This window comes from Elephantulus edwardii, unplaced genomic scaffold, assembly GCF_000299155.1.
Source record: "Elephantulus edwardii isolate Elephantulus edwardi_28Jun2011 unplaced genomic scaffold, EleEdw1.0 scaffold00002, whole genome shotgun sequence".
Taxonomy (NCBI): Eukaryota; Metazoa; Chordata; class Mammalia; order Macroscelidea; family Macroscelididae; genus Elephantulus; species Elephantulus edwardii.
Genome location: NW_006399752.1, coordinates 46,538,615 through 46,563,831, shown reverse-complemented (window position 1 = coordinate 46,563,831; position 25,217 = coordinate 46,538,615). Strand labels below are relative to the sequence as shown.

Here is a 25,217-nt window from a genome sequence, read left to right as displayed (position 1 = left end):
ATCAGATCACCTTTTCTGAAATGGAAATAAATATGGATCTCTTACAGTCAGCTGGCCAGGTTCTTGCTTTAAGTGGTTGTTGCTGAGGGTTGAGCAACTCAAGGGGCCGACCACGTGTTTTTAGGTGAGTCCAGGGTGGTGGGACCAGGGAGGCGAGAAAGGTAGTGTGGATAAGACCACCATTCATCTGTGATATCCCCATCTGCATTTCTCTCATTATTCAATCTACTTAAGAGGTGATTATCACAGTTTTTCTTAAGTCAGTATAATATGAAGAATAATTGGGTAATAAAAATCCAGTTCAGTAGCAAAGATGGTCTCTTTAATCTCACTCACTAGTGGCCAAGTTAATGCTTTAAATGAAGATATTTCTAATGAGACTCCAATCTTTCACAAGGAATCCAAAATGTAGAAATGATGCTAACCTACAAAATGTGTCCTGTTTCAAAAATGATCACTGTGTGTGTGTGTATGTGTTAGCAGTGCAGAGATCTTTAGAAGAAAATTATTTAACCAAATGCATTTGTTGAGTATGTGAATCAATGAAAAAGAAGAATGACAGTCCCTAGAATATAGCTCTTGGTCTACAGAACTAAGTTCGACATTCAAAAGAGTTTGCTTTGAATCCTGCTTCTATCTGTCCTGTAAATTATACAGACACACTTAAATATACATACTCCTATAAATGCACACTAAAATGCATTTCAGCACATGTATGTCACTTGGCTGGGTCAAGGACTATTTCCATTTCATTAGCTGCCATGATCAGAAAGCAATGGGTCACCTCTCAATAAGTAAACAAAATAATAAGCCAGCTCATACTCTGTGACTGCAATGGGTTGTATAAATATAAGTCATTATTATTTTGATGATCCTACTTTGTTGGCTTTTGGTAAGATGTCATTTCTTAAAAGGTCACCAAGCTCACTTTATATTCTTTCGTGGAGCACATTTTGTTAAACTGATGCTATTAATTTAAGATACTGTGCATTTCATATTAGGCTGCAAACTGAAAGGTTGATGGCTTGAATCCACCAAGAGAATCATGGGCAGTCTTCTCCTGTAGAGTTACAGCCTCTGAAACCTGAAGGAAGGTCACTGGGAGTGAGTCAGAGTGTGAGTCTGAATCTGCTCCGTGGCCCTGGGAGTTGGGGTTTGTTTTTGTCTTTGTTTTTGCATATGAAAAAAACCCCCACAATTCAAGGTGACAGAAATAGGAATTTATGAGTTCACCTAATCCAATTTTGTCTCAATTTATTTTGCGCATGTTTTTTGTTTTTCAGGAAGAATCAGTCCTTGGAAAGAGACATCATGGCAGGACATATAGAAAGTCGGGGACAGAGGAAGACCCTCTCCAACACGGATTGACAGTGATGACCATAAAGTTCTTGGGCATGACCGAGATCGTGAGCTGCTGCAGACTGGGCAAGGTTCAGACCGGTGTTCAGAGGGGCGCCACGAGTCACAGTCAACAACATGTCACATTAACAACCACCCAACGGCAGATAAGACAGGGACAGAGATGGTCTCTTAGCTTCACTTGAACCTCAACCCACCCCCAAGGAACCGTCTTTTTCTGTGTCCCTTTTTGTAGGACCTTAGTCAATCGATCTTAGCATCATCGAGAAGGCTGGTAAGGAATCATGTTTTACTCCTCATGTGCCTATTTGCTTATTCACCGGGAGTTTCAAGGAGACTGAAAACAGTGTAGATCGTCCCTAAAGCTTTCCCTTCAACCAGGAGAGGAGTGTTTATGTTCTTATTTTGTCAGTTGCTGTTGCTTAGAGGTAGAAGGGTCCTAACACTTTAGTAAATTTTGTAAGACACTGCAGAATTCCAATTGTTAAGATAATGAATTTAATGGATTGAATTTCTTGAACATCCAGAGCTGGGCGGATGACAAGACTAGGGAAATGGTACTGGGACGTGGGAGAAAGATTTTTCTGGAAGGTCAATTCGGAAACGAACCCACTTGCACGTCACATTCACTCATACATGAATTCTGATGCGTTCTTGTTAGGCAGGCACGTACTCACGCAAGCACGTACATGCATATACACATGCACGCACACCCATACATGCACGCACGCAGGCACGCACGGACGTAGGCAGACAAACACGCACGCACGCACGCACTCAGAACCCCATGATGTGCTCAGCAGCAGGTTGAGCCACACCTCGACCAGTTGTCAAGGGAACCAAACATTAACACAAACTTGACCTCATACAGTTTACAGGTGGACGCCTTTAACTTCCCTTCGGAAACTCTGTAATGTGAACAGCTCGCTCGGAGCACCTTCTACAAAATTCTTCATCGCGGGTCTCCTGGCGGCTGTATAAATAAATTTCTAGCCTTCCATCCACACGGCTACACAGAACTTCAAGGGGAATGATTTTTCCAATCATATTTTAAGACTGAGCACGTTGGTAAAAGGCTCTGTGGTGCAATACGGTAGAAGGCTGTTTAATCTTTATATTTATAATCTAACTGATACAGTTTAATAGACTGTAGGCACATTTTAAATGCTCAGAAAGTTGCACTCTAAAGAAATTTGCCTGCTAAATAACTTTGTTATGGTTGGGTGCTATCGAAGCAGCTCCAACTGATAGAATCAACCTTGCATACAAACAGAATAAGACAGTACCCTATCCTGTGCCAACCTCATCACCTGTGCCATGTTAAACCCATCCTTCCTGTCACTGTGTCCATCCAACTTGTTAAGGATCTTCTTCTCTTTCACTGACTATTTTACCAAGCACAGCGCCCCCCTCTCTTGATAGCACACCCCAGTGCAACGTGGTCTCACTCTCCTTGTTTCTAAGAACCACTCCGACTGCACTCTGTCTAACATAGACTTGTTTGTTCTTTTGGCACTCGATGGTAGCTGCAACAGTCTTTGCTAATCCCACAATTCAAAGCCATTGGGATCCTTCTTCAATCTTCCTTATTCCATTGTCCAACTTTCACATGCATATGAATAACTGAAAATACCATGGATGATGTAAAATATCTCTGTGTATTAGTATAAGCTGCTGTTCTGTGTACTGTCAAGTCAGAACTGCCCCATAGCAGATCCTCCCCCAGGGTTTCAGACGCAATAAATCATAAATTACACAGGAGGAGACTGTCCATCCTTCTGTGGAGCAGCTGGGGGATTCGAACCGTGTGCCTTTGTAGTTGAAGCACAGCTTCTTACCACTTGAGCTCCCTGTCCTTGTCTAATAGCCAAGTAAATTTGCAGATGTTCATTTTGCTAAAAGATGGTGCCACTGATTCAGTTCCAATCCTGGTATCCACACGGATAGCTGGCACTGAGGTGCAACCATGCTGGACCACTGGGCATTGAACGTCTTCCAGCCAAGCACACTCATCTCTCAGCATTATATTGGCCAACATATTGTTGAGATCCATGGATAGTGTGTTTCCTTCTGCTGTGAATGGGGTCACCATGAATCTAGGGGCCTAACTAATGGCAGCCTGCAATAACAACTGGACAGTTACCTTGAAACCTCACGTTCTGCTTGACACAAAGGAAGTGATCAATAAAGAATGAACCAGGAGCCAGTGTGATGTGTCCTCAGTCACGCTGGCACTTCCCTCTGGCTTCCCCTTTCGGTGCAGAGGGCTGCCACTGGCTCAGGGTGTAACACTGGATGCTGATTAAAAGAACTCCAACAGTTATGGAGATGATAAATCACCACCAGACAGGAAAACACAAGCTGACTCTGGAGATTCCCATTCCGCCTCTGAACACTGGCTGTCTTTGGAGATTGGGCAAATTGAGAAAGAATGGGAAATGTGGCAAATGTGGGTTTCCAAATGGACCAAAGGCATCTTTTAAAACTACATTTGCTTATTTCTAACCAATTCAAGGGCATGCTCTCGATGCCCACATAAAACTTGAGTGATTAGAAGTGCTAAAAGGCATCCTTTAAAAGTCAACTCTAATGGGAAACAGAAAAGCTCATGCCTTTCTTATTGTTGTTACATAAATATCTTTACAAATAACTCACTGCAGAACAATAAGACTAGCAAGGCCAAGAACAAGGGCCCCTCCTTGGAACCAAAGGATTCTTGGGCCAAACCAGGACAAAAGGTAATTAGGACTCAGGGAGCAAAGTAGAAGGTTTTCTTTTTTCCCCTCCTTCCCCCTTTCTGTTGTTAGGTTTTTGTTTGTTTGTTTGTTTTAACCCAGTGTGCTTGAGGGCAATAATAAGAGGATTTGTGCATTAAGTGGATGGCCTCCTTTGCAAAATGGACAAAAGAGTCAGTTTGTGGAGCAGATGAGAGAAAGCGGAACACAAGCCTACAGGCCACAAGATCCAAAGGAAGGGAAAAGAAACAGGAGGGGGTGGGCTGGGGTCAATCCAGATTAGACCAGACATCTAGGGGCCTGGAGGAAACCAAAATCATTACGATTTAGGAATTTCTACTCGATAGCAATACACCACAGACAGGGCAGAACTGCCCTGTGGGGCTTCCCAGGAGGTGACCATCAAGGAAGCAACCCTATTCTTCCCTGGAGAGGGATCGGTGGGTTTGAAGCAGCACTAGCATGTAACCACTGTGCGGACAGGGTTCGTTTTACAGAGAGAAGGAAAGACCTAAAACCAAGAATAAAGACCAGAGCTTGTGTCCAGACATGAGTGTGCAGTAGGAGAATCCTTGCTTGTCAGAAAGCAAAGGTGTGGAGATTGGCAGACAGAGACTGATACCATGAAAAGGAGGGACGTTTGCCTCCTTGAAGAACTGCATGGCTTCTGCCTGGATTAACATAATCAAAACCTTAGAAGACAACAAACTAACCCACAGAGGAGTAAATGCTAAGTGTCAGGTGGGGTTCTCAGTCCAACTCGCAATTCTCAGTCGACCCTCTGGGGGTTGCACAGGGGGAAGACTGTTCATCTTTCTCTCATGGAGCAGAGGACTCAAACCACCAGCTTTGGGTCCACCAAACTGGCACCGGGACACCTCAGAACCACCAAGACTCCCTCGGCACTGTTCTAGAAGCTCCTGTTTTCACAATTCTTAATCAAGCTCTGCAAAAAATTCTAAGGAACTTAGCTCCATTGAGGCCAAGATCAAACAGATGGTACCCAGACAGAAGAACTCAAACATAAGCTCATTTGGTGTCAAACTGTCTGCGCACCATCTTGGAGCGAGGGTAGGGCACTGAAGGAGTGAGTTGGGTACCATCAAAGATGATGCTACACTTTCCACTCAGCTAGAAAGAAGCCTCAAAATCCCTTCCAGCCTGTTCTCAGGAAAGTAACTAGAATAAGTCAGCACTCACACTCCCTAGAAAGGCCCTGTAACTGTCCACTCCTTTATTTACAGGAAGAGAAAGAAACCCTAGCTTGTAACGTGGCTTGTCTAAAGACACAAGGCTCGTTCTGCAGCAGGCAGGACCAGAACTCGGGTCCCCTGATAATCCAACACTCCTCCTGCTGCTATAATGCACTTCTGACATGCCAGGGACATGCTCATGAGCCTCTCAGAGTGCGAACACACTAGTTGTAAAGTGAGGTCTGGAGTACATTTTAGTAGCCAAAATACCGACAGCTGTGCTTTGAAAAGATTGTGGATTCTGTTCCAGATCATTGCAATAAAGTGAAAGATGTGATAAAGCAAGTCACAGGACATTTTTGTTTCTCAATGCACTCATAGTTATGTTCAAGCCACACTGCAGTCTCCTAGGTGTGCAAAAGCATCATCAGAAAGAAAATACTTTGGAGGTTCCCAGATGTGACGCAGACACACAGAAGGAGCAGACGCTGGTAAAAAAGCAGTGCGGACAGACTTCCTCGATGCAAAGGGACACAAACCTTAAATAAAACAAAACTAAAGAAGCCAACCAAGAAAATCCGCCATCTCCACAAAAGGCTTTAAAAGCAGAGGTATGTCTGCACTGGTGGTGTAGTCTCTAGGGAGCTGTGCTTCTAGCCCAAAGGTGGGAGTTCAAATCCACCAGCAGCTCCATGCACAAAGGATGGGTGAGCTCCACCTCTGCGATTTCTGGCTGCTGCAAACCCGCTGGAGGGTCAGCCCTGGGTCCTTCCAGTTCAAAATCAATGAGATAATAGTTAGGAAAGCGGCAGGGCCTATGGAGAGAAGGCAGGACACGGTGTTAACTCCAGAAAGGGAGGTCCTCGAAGCTGACACAGACCTTGGGAAAGCGCCCTTTCCCCAAACATCTTCCCATGATGGTAAAGACCTGAAAATGCACATTCACCGGCAGCGAGCACACTGGTGCATGTGTGAGAACAACACACAACCACCACAAAAGAGCGTTTTCCTTTTTTCTGTTCATTTTTGGCAGCACAATCCAGCTTATGGCCCCAAAATGTCTTTCTGGATTTCTTTCCATGTCATTAGCTCGTCCAGTGCATTGTCAGAAGCAAATGGAAAGAAAAGTCTGTTATGCATGAAAATATTTCTTTTCATTCCACTGCTGTCTTCTGTGGAAGCAGATTTATACTAATCGTGTTATTATGTGCTGTCAACTTGGAAGCAACTCCAGTTCGTTGTCAGAGGCTGTAAGGTGCACAGGAGGAGACTGCCCACCTTTCTTCCTTGGAGCCGCTGATGGGTTCAAACCGTCTGCCTTTGGGTTAACAGAACAGCTCTTTACCAAAAGCTACCAAAGCTCCATTAATACTAATTGGTGACCCATAGTAGAGTGAGCTGGGAAGGAGAGGGAGGACGTGAAGAGGTGTCAAATCACAAGCTGGTTCACTGCAGGAACCAGCAGCCATAACAGGGCTGATGGAAGCAGGGAGTTTCGGGAAGGCAGCTGGTACAGTCTTTGAAAACAGGAGCCCAGGGCATGGGGTCTGACCCCATGTGGTCATGGTGAGAGGACAGGACCAGGACTTTGACGTATATGGAAAGGCCAGTTTTAATCCAGTGCCTAACATGTAGTAAGCAGAAACTTACTAGTAGGGTGGAGTCCTGGATGGCACAGTGTCCAGTGTTTAGCTGCTGACCACAGGTGGCTGGAGTTCTCAGAAGTACCCTGGGAAAAGGCCTGGAGATCCACTTTTGGAAAGACAGCCGTTGCAAAACCCCTGAGAGGAGAGGTTTAGTCTGCTACGCATGAATTGGACCATACTAGACCCATGACAGCAGCAGTCAAGAAATTAAAAGACATGTTGCACTGGGAAAATCTCTGTCAAAGAACTCTGCTAGGGCATGTTGCTGCCAAAAATACTAAAAAGCAATGATGTCACTTTAAAGAAAAAGGTGTGTCCGATCTAAGTCATGCTATTTTCAATTGCTTTGTAAGCATCTGAAAGTCAGACAATGAATAAGAAGACTTAAGTAGAATCAATGTGCTGTGGTGTCGGTAACGTGTTCTGACTATCCCTTGTACTGCAAAAAAACCCCCAAAAACCCAAACAAGCTTGTGTCAGAAAAAATGCAACCAGTGTGCTCATAAGAGACAAGGACAGGGACATTCTGTCCCACATACATTGGCCATGTTTTCTGGAAGAAGCAGTCCTTGGAAAAAGACAGGCTGGGGAAGGCAGAGAGTCAGCAAAAGAGAGGATGACCCTCAACGAGAGGGACCGACCCAGTGATTTACCAGTGGGCTGGAGCATAGTGGAGACTTTGAGGATGATGCAGGAAGGTCAGGGTTCAGGCTGTGATTCATAGGTCACTATGAGCGACGTTGGCTCAATGGCACCGAACAGTAAGGTTAACAGGTGACGCTGTGCAGGGGGCTCAAGAACGTCTGTTCTGAGCACTAGTTAGACCGGTGGTGGCAGTCAGCTGAGATGGACAGCGGTGTCGAGTTGTAAAGGCAGCAGCTGCCCTCTGAACATGATTCTTTGGGGAGCTGGAGGCCTGTGGGGCCCTCGAAGGCCAAGAGAGCAGAGCAGGAGGCTCAGTTCATCTGTAGCTCATCACAATTTTTAATAGAAGGCAGGAAGCTAACAAGAAAGGAGAGGCGGTGTGTCCCTCTGGCAAGAAACTTTCCGTCAGGGACCAGAGGAAGGGTCAGGCCAGGGGTGAGGAATGCCTTTAATTATGACTCACTGGCTCATTAGAAGAATTCATCCGAGGGTGATGTCTGAAAGAAGTTACCTCGTTCTAAGTTGGATGGCGAGCTGAATGGAGAAGGCGGGGTAGGGAGTGTGAGACAGAGGAGACAAAATACTTGATTCTGATTTTCTGGGAGGAAAATCACAGGCATTATTAAACTAATTCAACTGTTACATCAATGAAGAATGTACTTCAGATTCAGAAAGCCCAGAGCAGACCGATACACACAGAGAAATAAAGTGGGGACACCTCTTGCATAATGCCCCCTGAAGGGCTCTGAAGAGGCCACGCTCTCGTCTGTCTGGGCCTGTGCTGTGCCTGTCTGGCACCTTCAGCTAAGCCTATATTGCACAAGAACTTAAGAGATCTCCAGTCTCCAGCTAAAATACTCAATTTATCTCTTAACAGCCTAAATGACATTTAAAAATACGTGGCTTGAGGAAATGACCAAAATTATGCCATTCTCTTCAAAACCAAAGGCAATTCAGCAGCCCCTCTCACTAGCAAGTTCTGCAAAAACCAGAAGGCAAAGGCCATGCTCCGGGGCCAAGGAAAACTTGGAGTACCTCCAGCCAATTGTTGCAACTGGTTTTGTACTGGGGAGAGTAAACATCCCACGAGTCTGCTCAACAGCTTAGAAACCAAACAACTTCTAGACAACATGAACGGGCTCCCCCTGGTAACCGCTCTGCCATTCTGACCCACTCATTTCAGGCTCTGACCCGTCTTACTTCCTCCTTGGAGAGCAAGCTATTTTTCTTACTGCACGTCTTTGGACACATGACACTCTTACACAAAAGTAGTTCAGAAAATCAGGCTCAAGGAAAACAATGAGTCCTAGTGGGGCATGTGAACCACTGCTTTCCCTGTCCGGAGACCAGAGGACTCAGCCAGCATTCCCACATCGCCCCGGGTCCTGGGACTGGGTTCTAAAGAGACAAGGTTCTTGCTTACCTTCAACCTCAATCCCTGTGGTTGGGATTCATCAACAATGTTCCCCCCTAGTCTGACTACTTAAAAATATTTCCTTCCCATTCCAGGCAGGAAAAGACGGAAGGTATGTGTTATTTGGAAGATGCAAGGCATATAAAGATAAGAAAATAAGCAGAGAGCAGGCATGGTTTCTTCCATTTTTATTCTAATCCTAAAACTTCCATCAGCATGAACAGGCGAGTCATTTCTTTGCATACTCATATCTGTAAGTTTTGCTTGAAAAACAGTCCTGGTGGTGCAGTGGTTAACATGCTTGGCTGCTATCCGAGAGGTCAACAGTTTGACCCCAGTAGCCACCGTGTAGGAGAAGGATTGGGCAATCTGCTTCCAGAAAGAGTTATAGCCTTCGAAACCCTATGGGGCAGTTTTCTGCACTCTATTCTTGACAGGATTGCTAGGAGTCAGGATCAACTCAGTGACAGGAGGTTTTGTATTTGGTGGGTAGGCATTTACAACTTCCCGAGGGCCCGCTACCACTCAGCAAACGAATGAGAAGGTATTCATTCAAGAAGACATGCACAGCCAGTGCCCGTGTTATTAATCAGACGCTCCAAAGTATGTCTTTTGGTTGACTTTGTAGCCCAGTCAGAAACAGGTACACACTTAAGTGGCTCTTATTTAACCTTGCATTTGGACAATAAAAGGTTCTAAGCTTTTTCAACTATTTAATCGCTGCACACACAGCAAGTAAAAGCAACTGTGATGAAAATTTTGTCAGCAGGGATTGGTCCAATTCTTTCAACGTGAAGGCAAGTTTACACAACATTAAAGGACAGCCTTCCAGGATAGATATATATATATATATATATATATATATATATATATCATACTAAAAGTATACTCCAAAACTATATATATATATATTCCAAAACTATATAAATATATATTCCGAAACTATCTATCTATATACATATCTATATATATATCGCTCTCATACTAAAAGTATACTCCAAAACTATATATATATATATTCCAAAACTATCTATATATATATTCCAAAACTATCTATCTAGCTATCTATCTATACATATCTATATATATATCGCTCTCATACTAAAAGTATACTCCAAAACTATATATATAGACCCAGCAAACAAAGAGGCATCACAGAGAGAAAGTCATCTTAATAAATCCCCACCCATACTTCCAAACTCACCACGATTCTTATCAAGAATTTTCCAATGCACTTCAAACAACTGAGCGGTTGTTAACTGAAGGTGAGTTCAGTGAGCATTTGAAATCTGTAATCATTTGATTTTCACCAACTAGAATAACAAGGGGAATGTTTCACCCTCACTAGAAAGAGAAAGAGGGGGAAAAAAAATAAAATCTACCATCCATGATCTAGAATTCCACAGCCCACTCACTCAATTTCAGAAACTTTACTGACGCAGCCGCCCCTCATGATCTTGCCCTGCAAGAAATAAACAAATACAACTACCATGCTTCGAGTCATGCTACCTAATGTGGAACTTAACGAAAAGAGAAATTTCCCCCTCCCTTGTAAGAAAAAGCTCTAAGAAAACAAAATATCTTTTCTGAAAATAACCCAAACTTGAGCATGTCTTACAATGAAAAGAGAGCTGTCCATAATTTTGCAATTTTGCCTGAAAAACTCAAAGCCTCATCAGAACTGGTTCCTATCTGTTGTACTGGAAAGAACAGATGAGATAGTTTTACTTATATTTTAATTTTGGGGAATGGAGAGATTCCCGTTTTACTTATATTTTAATTTTGGGGAATGGAGAGATTCCCTTTTATTTTCTTTAACATGTGGCAATTCTCCTCAATAAAATGATGATCACTCAAACATAATCAATCAGACTGCTGACATTTCATGTTTACCAAGCAAATGTGTAAGGAAAAATTCTCAAGCCCTCTGATTTCACAGATCAATAAATAAGACAATATGCAACCACAAGGCTTTTAAACCACGAAAACAACAATGTGAGGAAGTTTCTTAGGACTTTTTAAGCTTCTCCTGAGGCCTACAGATAAATATCCATTTTCTGAAGCTGATTTATACTCCTCACACACGTAGCTGGTCCCCAGTATGTACTTTTAAGGAAAAGAGGCTTAACATCAATAAACCAAGCAAAATGCGCTAAACCCCCTCTCCATAAGCCAAAGCGGTTCTTAGGCTCTTTGGTACAACCAAATCCATTTGCTTTTGGCCAATCATGCCACTCAACTCCTAGTCAAACAACAGAGGACCCCTGGGACCCCCCGGATTCTAGCTTATCCGCTCAGGAGATATCAAAACCAGCAGATAATCCAAAAAGAATTCTTCAAAGTATTTAAAATGCAACTTACTGCCATTTTTAACAGCTTGGTCTCCTTTAACTTTGTTTCATAATTTGAAAAGTAGAGATGAAAGGCATGTTAACACTTTGGATAGGGAATGGCGCAATGCAGCTGTGGATGAGGTGTGAGACAGGCTGGGTAAATCTCTGCTGGGTAAACCAGTCAACCTTTTAAGCACATGACGAGACAGCGAGGAATATGCGTACCTCCACAACAGTCAAGGCACCCCAAGAAATCTGCTAGCTCAAATATTGGAAACATGTAGAAGTGCTTGCTTTTATCAACCCTTTTGTTTTCTGTCATCTCTTAATGGCCACGGAATATTTATTTCACCAAGGAGTTGAACACTGCTGGAATACTGTACCAGTGACAACAGAGCAAAGGCACAGTCCTTGAAAGCCTGGCTTTAGGCGGACAAGCATTGCTCCTAGGAGACTCTACTAGGAAAGAAATACACAAAGCCGGACCAACAGACCCAACCTGAAGCGCCCGCTTCTCCAAAATGAGCCTAGCGTGGAGCAAGGCAGACAACCCTGCCAGACACCAAGCACAGATAAGAAAGCAAAGGGTGGTCCGAGGAGCGGGAGGTGCTCTGGAGACTTACCTTGCAGAAGGGCTCCGTTTCTCTTGAAGAAGGTGCTGCCTGGCCAGATGGGTGGACCTGATGTGCTGAAAGAGAAGAGAGACAAGCGTAAGTCACGCACCTGCACGTCAAACCACCTTTTCTCCAAACGCAGCCGTCCAAAACATTTCCCAGACAAACTGAGAAGGAACATCTTTAAAAACCTTTAAATCCCACTGTCACTGAGTCGATTCAGACTCTGAGCAGCCCCGGAGGACTGAGAAGAATCAAGGCTTCTGAAAGCTGTCATTCTTTAAAGAAGCAGAGTGCCATGTCTTCCTCCTGTGGAGTAAATAATGGGTTCTGAACCAGCAACCTTTTGATCAGCAGCCAGACGCTTTGACCACGGCATCACCAGGATTCCTTAAAAGGCATTTGTTGCTATTGCTGCTGTTAGGTGCCTCTGGCTTGCTATATCTCTTAGCGATCCTATGAACAACAGATCTGTATCTTGCCCAATCCTGTACCACTGTCCTGATTTCTACCCTCCTCGATACTGCTGGTAGTCAGCGTGCCAATCCATCTCCTTACGGGGCTTCCTCTCTTTCACTGCCCCTCGACCTTTCTCAGTGCAATGCCTTCTTCTAAAAACTGGCCTCTCCTGATAACATACTCAAAGTGTAGATGAAATGACACCATCTTTACCTCCAAGGAGCATGCTGGAAGCCCTTCCTTCCAGACAAATGTGGCAGTTCCTGGGAGAGTCAGCATTCTTCAACAATTCAAAGGTGTCAATTCTTCTCTGGTCTTCACAATCATTGTACAGTTTCCGGCTGCACACAAAGCAGCTGAACAGCTCATGGCCTGGGCCAGGAACGCCTTCGTTTTAAACTGACGTCCTTGTTCTTGAGCACTTTGGAGAGGCTCTTGACTGCAGATTTCCCCATTTGCAACACGTCTTTTGATTTCTTGACTGTTGTTACAATGGATGTCAATGATGAAATTGTTGACAATTTCAATCTTTTCTCCATCTATCATGATGTTGCCTATTGGTCCAGTACTGAAGACTATTGCTATCTTTTCTTTCCCTGCCTGTCTCTGCTTTTAAAAAAAAATAGTATTTTTTTCATTGTTGAATGTCTTCTCCCTGTCCCCCAGTGTACCCCTTGTTTCAAACTGTTATCATACATATAATACCTAATCATATATTCCATATATACTAGGGATATTATAGCTAATGTTAGATGGATCTTGGCAAAAAGCAAAGAATACCAGGAGAATGTCTATCTGTGCTTCATTGACCATGCAAAGGCTTTTGACTGTGTGGGTGACAACAAGGTGCGGCTGACTCTGAGAAGAATGGGAATCCCAGAACACTTGATTGTGCTAATGCGAAACTACACTTGGACCAAGAAGCAGTCATCAGAACAGAGCAAGGAGACACTACATGGTTCAAAATCAAGAAGGGGGTCCGCCAGGGATGTACTCTGTCTCCATACCTTTTCAATCTGTATGCAGAACAGATCATCCGAGACGCTGGGCTGTACAAGGAGGAATGTGGCATCAAGATTGGTGGAAGAGTCATCAACAACCTATGTTATGCAGATGACACAACCCTGCTCGCTGAAACTGAGGAGGACCTGAAGGGCTTGCTGCAGAAGGTCAAGGACTGTAGCCTCCTATATGGATTGAAGCTCAACATCAAGAAATCATAGATTCTCACCACTGGGCCAATTGGCAGCATCAGCATGGATGGTGAAAAGATTGAGATCATTAACAGTTTTAGTTTATTTGGCTCCACAGTCAACACTCTTGGTAACAGCAGCCAGGAAATCAAGAGACAAATTGCATTGGGAAAGTCAGCTGTGAGGGACCTCTCAAGAGTACTGAAGAGCAATGATGCCAGGCTGCAGACTAAGGTGCGCCTGATCCGGGCTATAGTCTTTGCAATTACGTGCTATGCATCAGAGAGTTGGACAGTGAATAGGGTTGATAGAAAGAGATTGATGCCTTTGAGCTGTGGTGCTGGAGAAGAGTGTTGAATATATTATGGACTGCTAGGAGAACAAACAGGTTTGTCCTGGAGAAGGTGAAGCCGAAATGCTCCTTGGAGTCAAGGATTCTGAAACTTCATCTGACATACTTTGGGCATGTTGCAAGGAGGGACTGGTCCTTGGAGAGGGACATCATGTTTGGCAGAGTGGAGGGACAGTGAAGGAGAGGAAAACCCTTGATGAGATGGATCGATTCTGTGAGTGGAGTGGTGGGAATGAGTGCGTCTGAGACGGCGAGGTTGGCACAGGATAGAACGGCATTTAGTACTTAGGCTCACTATGAGTCGCAAGCGACTTGATGGCACATAACAACAACAAATTCCTTTTGGGCAGTTCTTCCTCTCATCTGATCTAATACAGTGTTCTTTATCTGTACACTCCTTTCCCATTCTCACCTCCCCATGTCTGCCCTATATAATAACATCAGTGTTATGCAGTATTTGTCCGTTTGTGATAGAGACATTTCACTCAGCATTATGTTCTTCAAGCTCCTCCATGTTGTGTAATACTTTATGCGTACATTGTTTTTCCAATGCTGCGTCATATTCCACTGTGTGATTGCATTTTTCTATCCATTCGTTTATTGATGGGCATTTGGCATGTTTATTGCTGTGTTATTTATAATACTAGAGAGATGAAAGCAAGAAAAGTATCCATAAACAGCTGTTGTTTTCTTAATGCTGAGGTACAATTTATGCGGCAGACTCCGTTCTTTGAAGACTCTGTTTGGTTGGTTTTCCTCTAAACAATCTTCCTATGTGTAGCCCTGTCCACATGAGTGTTCTTATCCACAACATCCTGGCTCCCATCCTGACCAGATTCCCAGGAATTAAACCATCTGGGAGATCACCAAAGGTAAGCAAAATCCAACATGCAAACTCACATGGGTTACTATCACAGCTTATGATTTCAGAGCATTCGACAACAGTCAATATTTAATGAATTTCTGTGGCCAAGAATTCCTACCGCACCAAAAAAAAAAAAAAAAAAGAAAAAAAGAATTTCTACCAACATATTTTGAGACTAAAGATCTTTGTCAACAAATAATTCACAGTACCACCTGCCTGGCTGTAAATGCAAACTTGCTTTTCTTAGCATTTCAATAACCTTAATATACAGAAATGACCTTGTACAATTTCTTCCTTATCTACAGTCTCTTGTTTCTAATCCTGGTTCCAATTTGTTGGTTTAAAATGTTGCCTTCCATCCTTTCTAAAACATTTTGCAGCTATGTGACCACCCACAGTCTGGTAAGAGGAGAATCAAAGAGGGGGAGAAATGATCAATATATCACAAAACACTTACTGCATTTCCAGAAAAGCATTTTCACTGTTTTAAGACATCCAGTGAAAATGGTGGTAAGCAAGCCAGTCTTAGTAAAATAGCTTTAAAGTGGGAAGCAGGCTTTTTAAAACCCAGGATGGATTGAGATGAATGTTAGCCAGCAAAAAGCACTTTGTCAGAACATTACAATGTCCAACCCTAGTATATAAATTACTTTCATCAAAACAGAACTTAGCCAATGATGTCAGTTAAGCTAATGTCAATCATCTTTAATAATAACAACAACAAAAAACTCAAACTCAATCCAAATACAACACACACACACACACACACACACACAGAGAAGCTTGGCAGGTGTACACATACACAGGTGTGTACACACACACACACACACACACACACACACACACAGAGTAAGCCATCAAAAGAGTTATAAAATGAATATATCTCTCGTCAACCGGTCTCTCTAGTGCCACAGGATGACAGTGATGTTAACACAAATCAGAAATGTCAACCAGTCTGCTGACTGGTCTTTTATTACCATGGGTACAAATTGTATAACATCTTAGGGACAGATGACACGACTGGGGTAGAGGAAAAGAAAAACCCGAGTTACACCCTCAAAATACCACAAACACCAAAATAACGTCAACTTGTGAGTGAGCCCATACTGTACAGCCTGATACCACAAACTACCACAATACTGTCAACAGTGTCACACACTGTAACCCGGATGTAAATGAAGGCGTATGTTTTCTTGGCTTGGGGCCCACTGTACAAGGGCCTTAGTCTGTGGGTCCCTGGGAGACATAAAGAGTTGGTGGCGTTCATCCACTAGGTGAAGGCTGGCAGTATCAACTGAGCCCGAGGCACACTGGAAGACAGGCCTGGTGATCTTCCTCAAACCTCACCGCCTTGAAATCCCTGAAGAGCAGTTCTCGCTTCCCACGGGGAGGCACCATGAGCAGAATCAACGGCACGTGGTTGTTGCTGAAACCCACTGCCATTGAGTCTGAACTTAATCACAGCTGAACAACCAGTGGGTTTTCAGAGGTTGCAAACTGCACGGAAGAATTCCCACGTTTCCCCCAAGGAGCTCCTGGTGCATTCTAACTGCTTGTCTGTGGGCTGACAGCCCAACTCCTTCCCCACTAGGCCACCAGGACTCAACAGAGTTGGCTCCAGTTCATGGGAACCTTATGTACAACCCAAAGAAATCTGGCTTGATTCCGTGTCAGTCTCACACTCTCTGCCATGCTTAAACCTGCTGTGGGAGCCACGGTGTCAACAGATAAATATTGTTTTTTAATTATTTTCTGTGTGTGTGTACCATCAAATTGGATCTGACTGATACAGGAATAGACTGTCCCTCCTTCTCCAGCACAGCATGTGGTGGATTCGAACTGCATACCTCTGGGATTGCAGTGCAACTTCTTGCCACTAGGCCACTAGAGCTCCCTTCAACTGCTATTTTGAATGCCTTCCAATCTGAGGACTTCACCTTCTGACTTATAGCCAGCGACGTTCCACTGTCATTCTCAGGGTCCAAGGGCCCATCACCTCAGGCACGAATGGCCTTAGTCTGGAAGCTCTGCTGAAATCTGTCTACCATGTGTGACCCTGCTGTTCCAGCATCACAGTACCATCAAAGCCACCACAGCACAGCAAACAACATACTCTGTGTAAACTAAGCTGTGACAGCATCCCTTATCTTCTATGCAGGAGACCCAAGAGTGACTGATTTCCAATCAATGTACCTCAAGTGGGGCCCCGAAGTGTCTATCAGCAGACACCTGCATGCTGCTCTGATGCAGGACAGGTGTCAATGGAGCTTCCAGGCAAAGATGTACCAGGGAAAAAAGCCTGGAAATCCACGTCCCCAAAGCAACCAATGAAACATTGGATCACGACATGACATGACTGGATTATGGATCATGACAAACTAACCTCAAATTGATCCTGACGATGGTAGAGAACAAGGTCACTCACAGGACTTGCCTGTGATCTGTGTACCCAGCTCCAGCAAGTGGGGCCTCCGAGAGGCCAGGACAGCAAAGGCCTTGGCTGTCAGCTCTCAGCAGCAGGATGGTGGCTGCATGCTGGTTTCTCTCTCACCTGCCTCCTTTCCTATTCCGCTTCTGGGCTTTTTAATGCTCCATGGTGCATGCAGAATAACGTGCATGAAAATACTTAAGATTATCTTCTAACAACTCCAGCCAGCTCTCAGGATTTCCCCATCTTATTTTTTTACATGAGAGCAGGAAACAGCAAGCTGGCCATTGCCAATACTAAATCACCTGATTTATAAAGATATTTAAAAACCCGAGGACATCATTACAGAGGAGCTGGTGCGTCCAGAGAATTCAATAATTGAGTATTACTGCAGGAGCCTCAATATCCAGCTTACTTCCACCCAAATCTCCTCTTTATCCTGACCTTGATAGGGCTGCAAACGGAACTGCCGCTGGGGATGGAGCAAACGCAGAAGGGGGTGAGGCTGCAGAAACCCAGTGGGTTATGAGAGGAAACTTCCCAGGTAGACAAAAATCTACTGAGAGATTTCTACAAGGCCTTCTGATGAATGCACTAACGTCACCGATTGGTATTCCATAGCTGCTCCTCTGTGCTGTTCATCTGGCTGCTTCTTAAAGTGAAGAGAGTGAACTGGAGTGGCCCGCCCACAAGACCTGACCTGGTCCTGATGTGACAAAGGACCTGACGGACAGCATCTTATCTACGGTCAGTCAGCGGACTCCTGCCTGCTTCAGACTTCATCAGCCCTGACCTACACAATCTTAGTTATATGAATGGTCCCTCAAAGTGACATCTTCTAACTTTAAGGATTTAGTACGTGCCTAATGTTAACTGTGTTTACTTCTGAGAAAGATATACAATAAAAAAAAATGTATTTAAAAAAAAAATTACAGTCCAGTCTCTAGAAAGCCCTGAAGGTGCCACACTGGCAAAGCTTAGGTGCTGGACTGCTACTCCAAAGGCCAGGAGTTTGAATCTGCCAGCCACTCTAAAAGGGAGGCACTCTGCTTTCACAAAGATTTCTATCTTAGGAATCGACATGGGGCCGTTCTTCTGTGTCCTGTAGAGGTGCCGTGAGTTGCAACTGACTTGACAACAGTGGATGGAATAAGCATCATACACTTAAGGTCAGGTAAAACCAGTGGCCAACGAAAAAGCTGGCACTTTGAATTCACCAGAGGCATCTCAGAAGAAAGGTCGGGCAAACTTCTCCCAAAATGTCACAGCACTGAAAACACGATATGGAGTACACAGGGCTCCTCTGACCCATTATCATGAGTGTGAATCGGCTCCGCAGGAAAATGACTGGTGCAATGCTTAGGGACTTACCATGACCATGACCTAGGACCAATCTCCCACAATTCCATCTGAAGGGGCAAGAACTGCCTGTAGCAAGAACTGCCTGTGTAGCAAGACCAAGGAGTACGGCCACAAGGAGGCTAAGATAGGCAGGAGTAAATGGATTGTCTCGCTTCAATTACAGCCATCCCTAGCTTTTAAAGCTCTGAGTTAGTTATTTAGAAAAATGAAATCCCTTCCAATGAGTATATGCAGCCTCCAAACTACCAAATGTCATTTACAGGTCTGTTTGTAAATTGAGTTTGTACAATCATCAGAATAGTTAAGAACTGTTTGTATCAAATGTTGGTTGGTCAAATGTTTCACTTAGCATACAGTGTACTGGTCTATGAATAAAATCACATAAACGAAGTACTATAACATTTTTAGCATAAAAATACCAAACTCAAACGCAGTCTCAATGTTGCTGAGTGAGTTTCAAATTATAATGACCCTCATGGAGTTCTCAAGCTATCAATCTTTATGGGAGGAAATGATCCATCTTTCTTCTGGTGGATTTGAACTGATGACCTTTAAGTGAGCAGTGTCAACACGTTAACACTCTATGCTCCTTTTAACCATAAGTCCTTTTAATTCTATGACGATGATGATGATAAGGTTATAATGCACACTGTAAAACAGCACATGTATGTTACTGGAAACCACTGTGGTGGTGGTGGTATTATGTACCACTGAGTCTGAATCAACTCACAGCCGACCCTATGGGGGTTTTCGGAGGCAGTAAGTCACAGAGGAGTTGACTGCCCAGCTTCCTCCTGTAGAGCAACTGAGGGATTCAAACCATGTATTTTAGGGTTGGCAGCACAACTCCTTACCACTGAGACACCAGAGCTCCCTTTACCTACCTCTGCACATACTTCAAATTTTTCATACAGTTGGTTTTATGAGGCTGGTTCATAAGGATGAACTGCATGTAAAGTGGATGCCTACAACCTGGGGTAGCCGGTACAAGAATTCAGGGGGGAAAAAATGTGCTTTTGTGGCAGAGGCCAGAGCCACCAAAAATCATCCAGTCAGGGGAGGAGGGGTGCCCTATGGACTGACTTGCGCTCCCCCAAGATATGCTCTGTAATCCTGGCCCCTGTACCTGAGGCTGGGGTCCCATACAGAACAAGGTTTTATCTCTGTTGCTGGTTAGGTCATACAGCGCAGGGTGGGCTCTAAACCTCATAAATTCTGAGTTATGAAATGCACACACATGGGAACAGACAGACGCGAAGGGAGACCAAGGGATGCCTGGGGCTGCTGACTAAGCAGGACCTTCCCTAGAGCAGCAGTCTGAAGCTGGACTCCACCCTCACAACCAGGGAGCTCTGGGGGTGTGATCCGCTCGGAACTGTGCTACTACTCTCAGCTCGTATCTCTCTGGTGGCTTGGGTCCAACAGAGGCTTCATGGAAGAAAGAAGGGCAACCTTTTTGTTTATGATTTACAGCCTCAGCAATCAACGAGAGGGAGACCCTCGGGAACTGGGAAATCAAACAAGCAAGCAAGCAAACAAACAAACTTCAAACTCACTGCCGCTAAGGCAGATCTGGCTTGGACCCTCCAGCGGGTTTGTGAGGCAGTAAATCACACGGCAGGAGACTGTCCATTTCTCTCCCACAGAGCGGCTGGTGGATTTGAACCACCAGAGAGGACACTTCAGAGTCAGCAGTGCAATTCCTCACAGACCACGCCACCAGGGTGCCCTCATGAACTGTGAGAAAATACATGTTCTTTTAACAGGTCTACTGTGGTCTTTTCTTGTTAAAGGAGCAATAGGAAACCAAGAGAGGAGGATGATGGGAGCTGGGGGTCTGCAGAGAAGCCTGGGTACCCTCTATACCCCATAACTTAACTGTTAATGAGGAATGGACCCCAGGACCCTCTTAAAACCCACCATATAACCATGCTCACGCTGCTTCACATTGAGGGAGCGAGATACTGTTTACAGAGCATGATACTCACTACTTCCACAGATCTCCAACCCCATGGGCAGACAGGGCCAAAATCACCTTCCCATTCTAGTGACCCCAACAGTGAAGGGACTCCCCCACAGTGGCACAGAGCAACCAAGCCCAGACCAGACCAGGGATCTGGGCCAGCTTCATTGCACGGCAGAGACACATACAAATCAGCAGTCCCAATTTCCTTTCTAATCTTCCTGTCTTCCAGGACAAAACTCTGAGCTCTCCTTGCCCAGGGCAGAAGACTGTGGAGGGTATTTTGCTAGGATTCTCTCCAAGGCCAAGTCCCAGGTTTGGAAAAGCAATCAGGCTAACCATATGTGAGAGACAGACAAGCGAGCACAGATTAGCAGCAACGACACAACACGGGCGACCCAAATGTCTCATTTCAATAACACTCCAGCAAAAGTCCATGACCTTCAGCAGCGAAAGCCGAGCCAACTTGGTGACAAAGGAAGCTGATCCATGGGCTGAGGGGGCCTTGCTTGACCAGGCAGACACTGTGTGAACTGGCATTTGAGAACATCGACCCAGCTGATCATTAAATCCAGTGCTGAGCCAGCAAATCCCAAGAGATGAGTGGTGGGGGCCTGAGTGACACCCCGAGTGTCTGCCACAGTCTCAATGCTCGAACGCATTGCAGGGCCTTCAACCATCGGCTGCTTTCTTTATTTCAAGTTTCCAGGGAGAGGTAATGTAAGTCAACAGGTCGTACAGCGTGCAGAGGTGACTTTTGCAATAATGATGTCACGTGTCTTCCCCACATCTAGAAACCTTAATCACTGCGAGAACCCGCTGGATCAGAAAACAAGAGCCTGGCAGGTTCGAGCAAGGCTCACACTTGTATACACAGGCCTGGCATGTCTGTGGGTGGAACAAAAAATAAGGCAGTTTGTTTCAAGAACAAGGCTACCCAAAGGGAGAGGGTGTATCTCAGAGAGAACAGAGAGGGCTCTAAAGCCATGTATAGAGTCTGGGAATGAGTGATGGGGTTGACTTGTGTTCTACAGTGTTAAGCCTTAGCTTCCACAACTGGCAGATGGGACTCAAAATTGGGTTTTCCAGTTAATAAAATCACCCAAGAGTGAACCAGGTCCTAATCCTTATATCTTCGCAAGCCAGCGGCCATACAGTAGGTGCAGAATTGTTGTGTCATGCATGTTATGGTAGAATGAGCTCCACAGGTTTTTCAACGGAAGTAAGTTGCCAGGCCTTTCTTCCGAGGCAACACTGTGCAAACTCAAATCTCTTAATAAAACTGATGGAAAGACACAGTAATAGAGTCATGCACAAGGAAGATGACAACTAAGGAAAACAAAGTTCCTGGGAAAGAACATAGTTATGCTTGGAAGCGGGTCAGGGAAGGAGAAGATGACCCTCAAGGGGATGCAATGTTGCAGCCACTCCAACGATGTGTGTAGGTACAGCTGAGATTGTGAGACTGTGAGGTGCAGGACCGGAAAGGGATTAGTTCTGTCAGAGGGGGTCAGAGTGTCCCGGAGCTGACTCAATGGCACCAATAACAACAACAATTACAGAGACTGAAGGAAACCAGGAAAGGCTTCCCCCCCAGAGTCTTCAGAGAGAGCCTGGCTCTGCCCTTGGCCTGAATTTGAACTTTCAGCCTCCAGAACTGAGAGACAAGACTGCTGGTGTATAAAGCCATCCACCTTATCTACCTCAGAGTTGCCTGATTCAAATGAGTTAATAGTATTTGTGAAGCAACTTGAGCTAACATGTGATAAATACTTAACATGTTTGATAAGTAAACAGAGTAATTCATCCAGAGGGGGGAAAAAATAAAAGCCACCACCTTATGAAATTCTTTAATGGAAGACCTATGAACCTAAGCCTTTATCACTTGCTAGGCTGCTGAGAGTTGGACAATGTATAAGGATGACAGAAGACAAATTGATGTCTTTGACTGTGGAGTTAGAGAGTAGTACTGAATATCCCTTGGACTGCTGAAAAAACAAAAAGACACGTCTTGGAGAAGGTGCAGCCAGGGTGCTCCATGGAGGCGAGGATGGCGAAGATTCATTTCATATACTTTGGACATTGTCTAAGAGTGAGCTGAAAACAAGAGGTAGGTGTGCTAGGCTGTGAGCATCTCTCTGAAAGGGGCACAGGGGGTAAGAAGAGCACAGCCCCTCAGCGCCCCAGGGCAGAAAGCAGATAAAGAGCCCATGGCCCAGCCCCATGATCCCAGCCACACCAACAGCAAGAGGTTCATTTATTCATTGTTGACTCACAGACTCACAGTTGTGGTTTTGAGAATGAGGTTTATTACAGAAATAAATTGGAGAGTAAGGGAGGCAAAGAATATCACCCAAAACAAGTCCAGATTTTAGCCCAAGTTCCAAGGCACAATTCCTCAATTAGCCCAGGCTCTGGTCTCAGTTCAGCAGTCAAATCTAAATCATCCAGCAAGGTTTGTCTCAGAGCAGTTCTAAGTCCATTTCTCCCTTTAATCATAGAGCAAGAACAATAAAAACCTTTAACTGTGGCCTTTATCTCAGGGTTCCTCTGCTTATACCTTGCTACAGTTTATCCACAGCAATGCCACAGTATCTCCAGCATCACAGTCTCGCTCTCACCAAGACTTTTCTCCAGTCTTCCTCAAGTCTTGAAGTGACAAGCCTTGTTCACCTCAAGTTGCTCCCAATGTGGTAAGCACTCCTTCTCTTATCCTAGTCTCACAGTGACGGATTTCCAATATCATGTGTCTACAGTGAAGGTAGCTGGAGATCAGAATAGGCTAACTGCAATGGCTTAAAAAAAGCCAGCTTTCAGGCTAACACCAAAGACATGTTGCTAGGAAAGTCTATTCCTTGGAGAAGGGCATCATACTTGGAAAGGTGGGGGACAGTGAGAGAGAGGAAGTCTCTCAACCAGGCGGACGACACAGTGACTGCAGCAACGGACTCAATGTGTCAGAGATTGTGAAAATGGCACAGGAGAGGGCAAGGGTCAGATCCGTTGTTCATAGGGTTGCTACAAGTTTTACTAGACACCTAACAAGAACAAAGAATTTAAGACAGGCAGTGAAGGACCACTCACCTTCTGAGTCTTAGTGCTTCCAGTCCGCACAGGGGCCACACATCTCAGGGTCCCCCAGGCGCAGACTGGACCCACAGCACACGAAACAATGCAAAGCTCAAATCAACTGAGACAGAAAAGGATGGAGTGGGACTGCTACTGTTGATGCACGTTGCAGAGTCGAATGGGACTCACATTAAGTCTCTAGGACAGAGTCAGCCGCTCCATGTGGGTTCCTCGGCTGTAGTCACTATAGGAGTTGATCTTCACGTCTTTTTTCCACAGAGCTGCTGTAGGCTCAAATCACTGACCTCTTAACTGGCAGCCAAGAACCTAACCGTTCACTGCTCCTTTACTCGTCATAGCAGGACCTCATGTAGCACATACAGCCCTCACTGCTGTCTGCTATACAACTGAGTGCAAACAATGGTAATGTTCTCAGAACCTGTTTTAACTTGTATCCCAATTAGTCAATCACCAAAATATACTGGAAAAACCCCTTATGCCTGCCACCACATTCACGCGTGCATGCACACACACACACACACATGCACATGCACAGACACCCCCCACCCTATCCCAGGTGAAAGAAGCAGCGAGTGAGACTTCAGATGCAGATACTGGTACACTTGGGAAAGACACATGTGCAGGACAGTCACAAGTTTCACAAAATACCACCATGACGAATGACGGCCACTCAGGGCAGGGCTGAAAGCGCAAAGTCTGCAAAGACATTTGACATAGACACTTTTGTCATCTCCCAATTACTGAAACTTAAGCATCTTCAATCAGTAGAGGGACCTCAGGCACCAAGACCACCTGACTGTCATTATCTGGTCCATTTTAAGGTACAATGGACAGAGCATAGAACATGGACGTAGATGCTGTGGATGCAGATCACAATGTGAAAGTCTTAACTGGTTTATGTCTCAACCCCTTTCCTGCAAACAAACCCACAAGCTGAGTGCCAACAGTCCACGTCTTCACTTATCCGAGTCCTGTTTCCCACCAGCCTCTCCATCAAGGGTCACCAGGGACCTCCAAAGCAATCCAAGGGGTCTAGGTTGTGACAATGAAAATAACATGCAAATGGCTGCTCTGTGAGCTGCCAAAACCCCAGGGCATACAGTGAGTGCAACAGGAAAACTCTAGTTCAGAGAAGCGAAGCGATGCTCTCTCTGCACAGAAGGAGCACGCAGGAGGTCCCAGCTCAGCACCGGGCACTTCCTCCCACGCCTGGCCAACTCTCTCAGCTTTGCTTCATCCCAGCAACAGACGAGGTTTCTGCACTTTATTCCTCTTTAACACTGTTCTGAGATCCTCTAATTGCAAACTTTTCTCAGTCCACTGGTGCAACAAACGTTTTCTAAAAGTCATAGAACTGGAAGGGGCAACTTCACAGATGCCCTCTGCTCTGAAGGAGGTTGGGAAAAGATGCCTCCACGTAGAACTATCTGAGTGACCTCCAAGGGTTGTGCCATCAAAGGCAGATGAAGACAAGTGGAGATATAGCTGGACTGGCCGGTTCTCAGAGGCTCATGATAGTTAGAATGCATCACAAACACAATCATGTAAATCACGAGAGCCACAACT

General features: G+C 44.9%; 1 protein-coding gene across 2 annotated transcripts in view; it reads right to left on the bottom strand.

The window, feature by feature from the left end:
* The window catches only part of FOXN3 (forkhead box N3), a 281,895-nt gene that overhangs the window by 123,611 nt on the left and 133,067 nt on the right, over nucleotides 1-25,217 (bottom strand). For both annotated transcript variants that reach the window (XM_006879127.1, XM_006879128.1), the window contains exon 3: nucleotides 11,949-12,013. In XM_006879127.1, coding sequence (XP_006879189.1) covers nucleotides 11,949-12,013 — 65 coding nt within the window. The remainder of the gene's footprint in view (nucleotides 1-11,948; nucleotides 12,014-25,217) is intronic.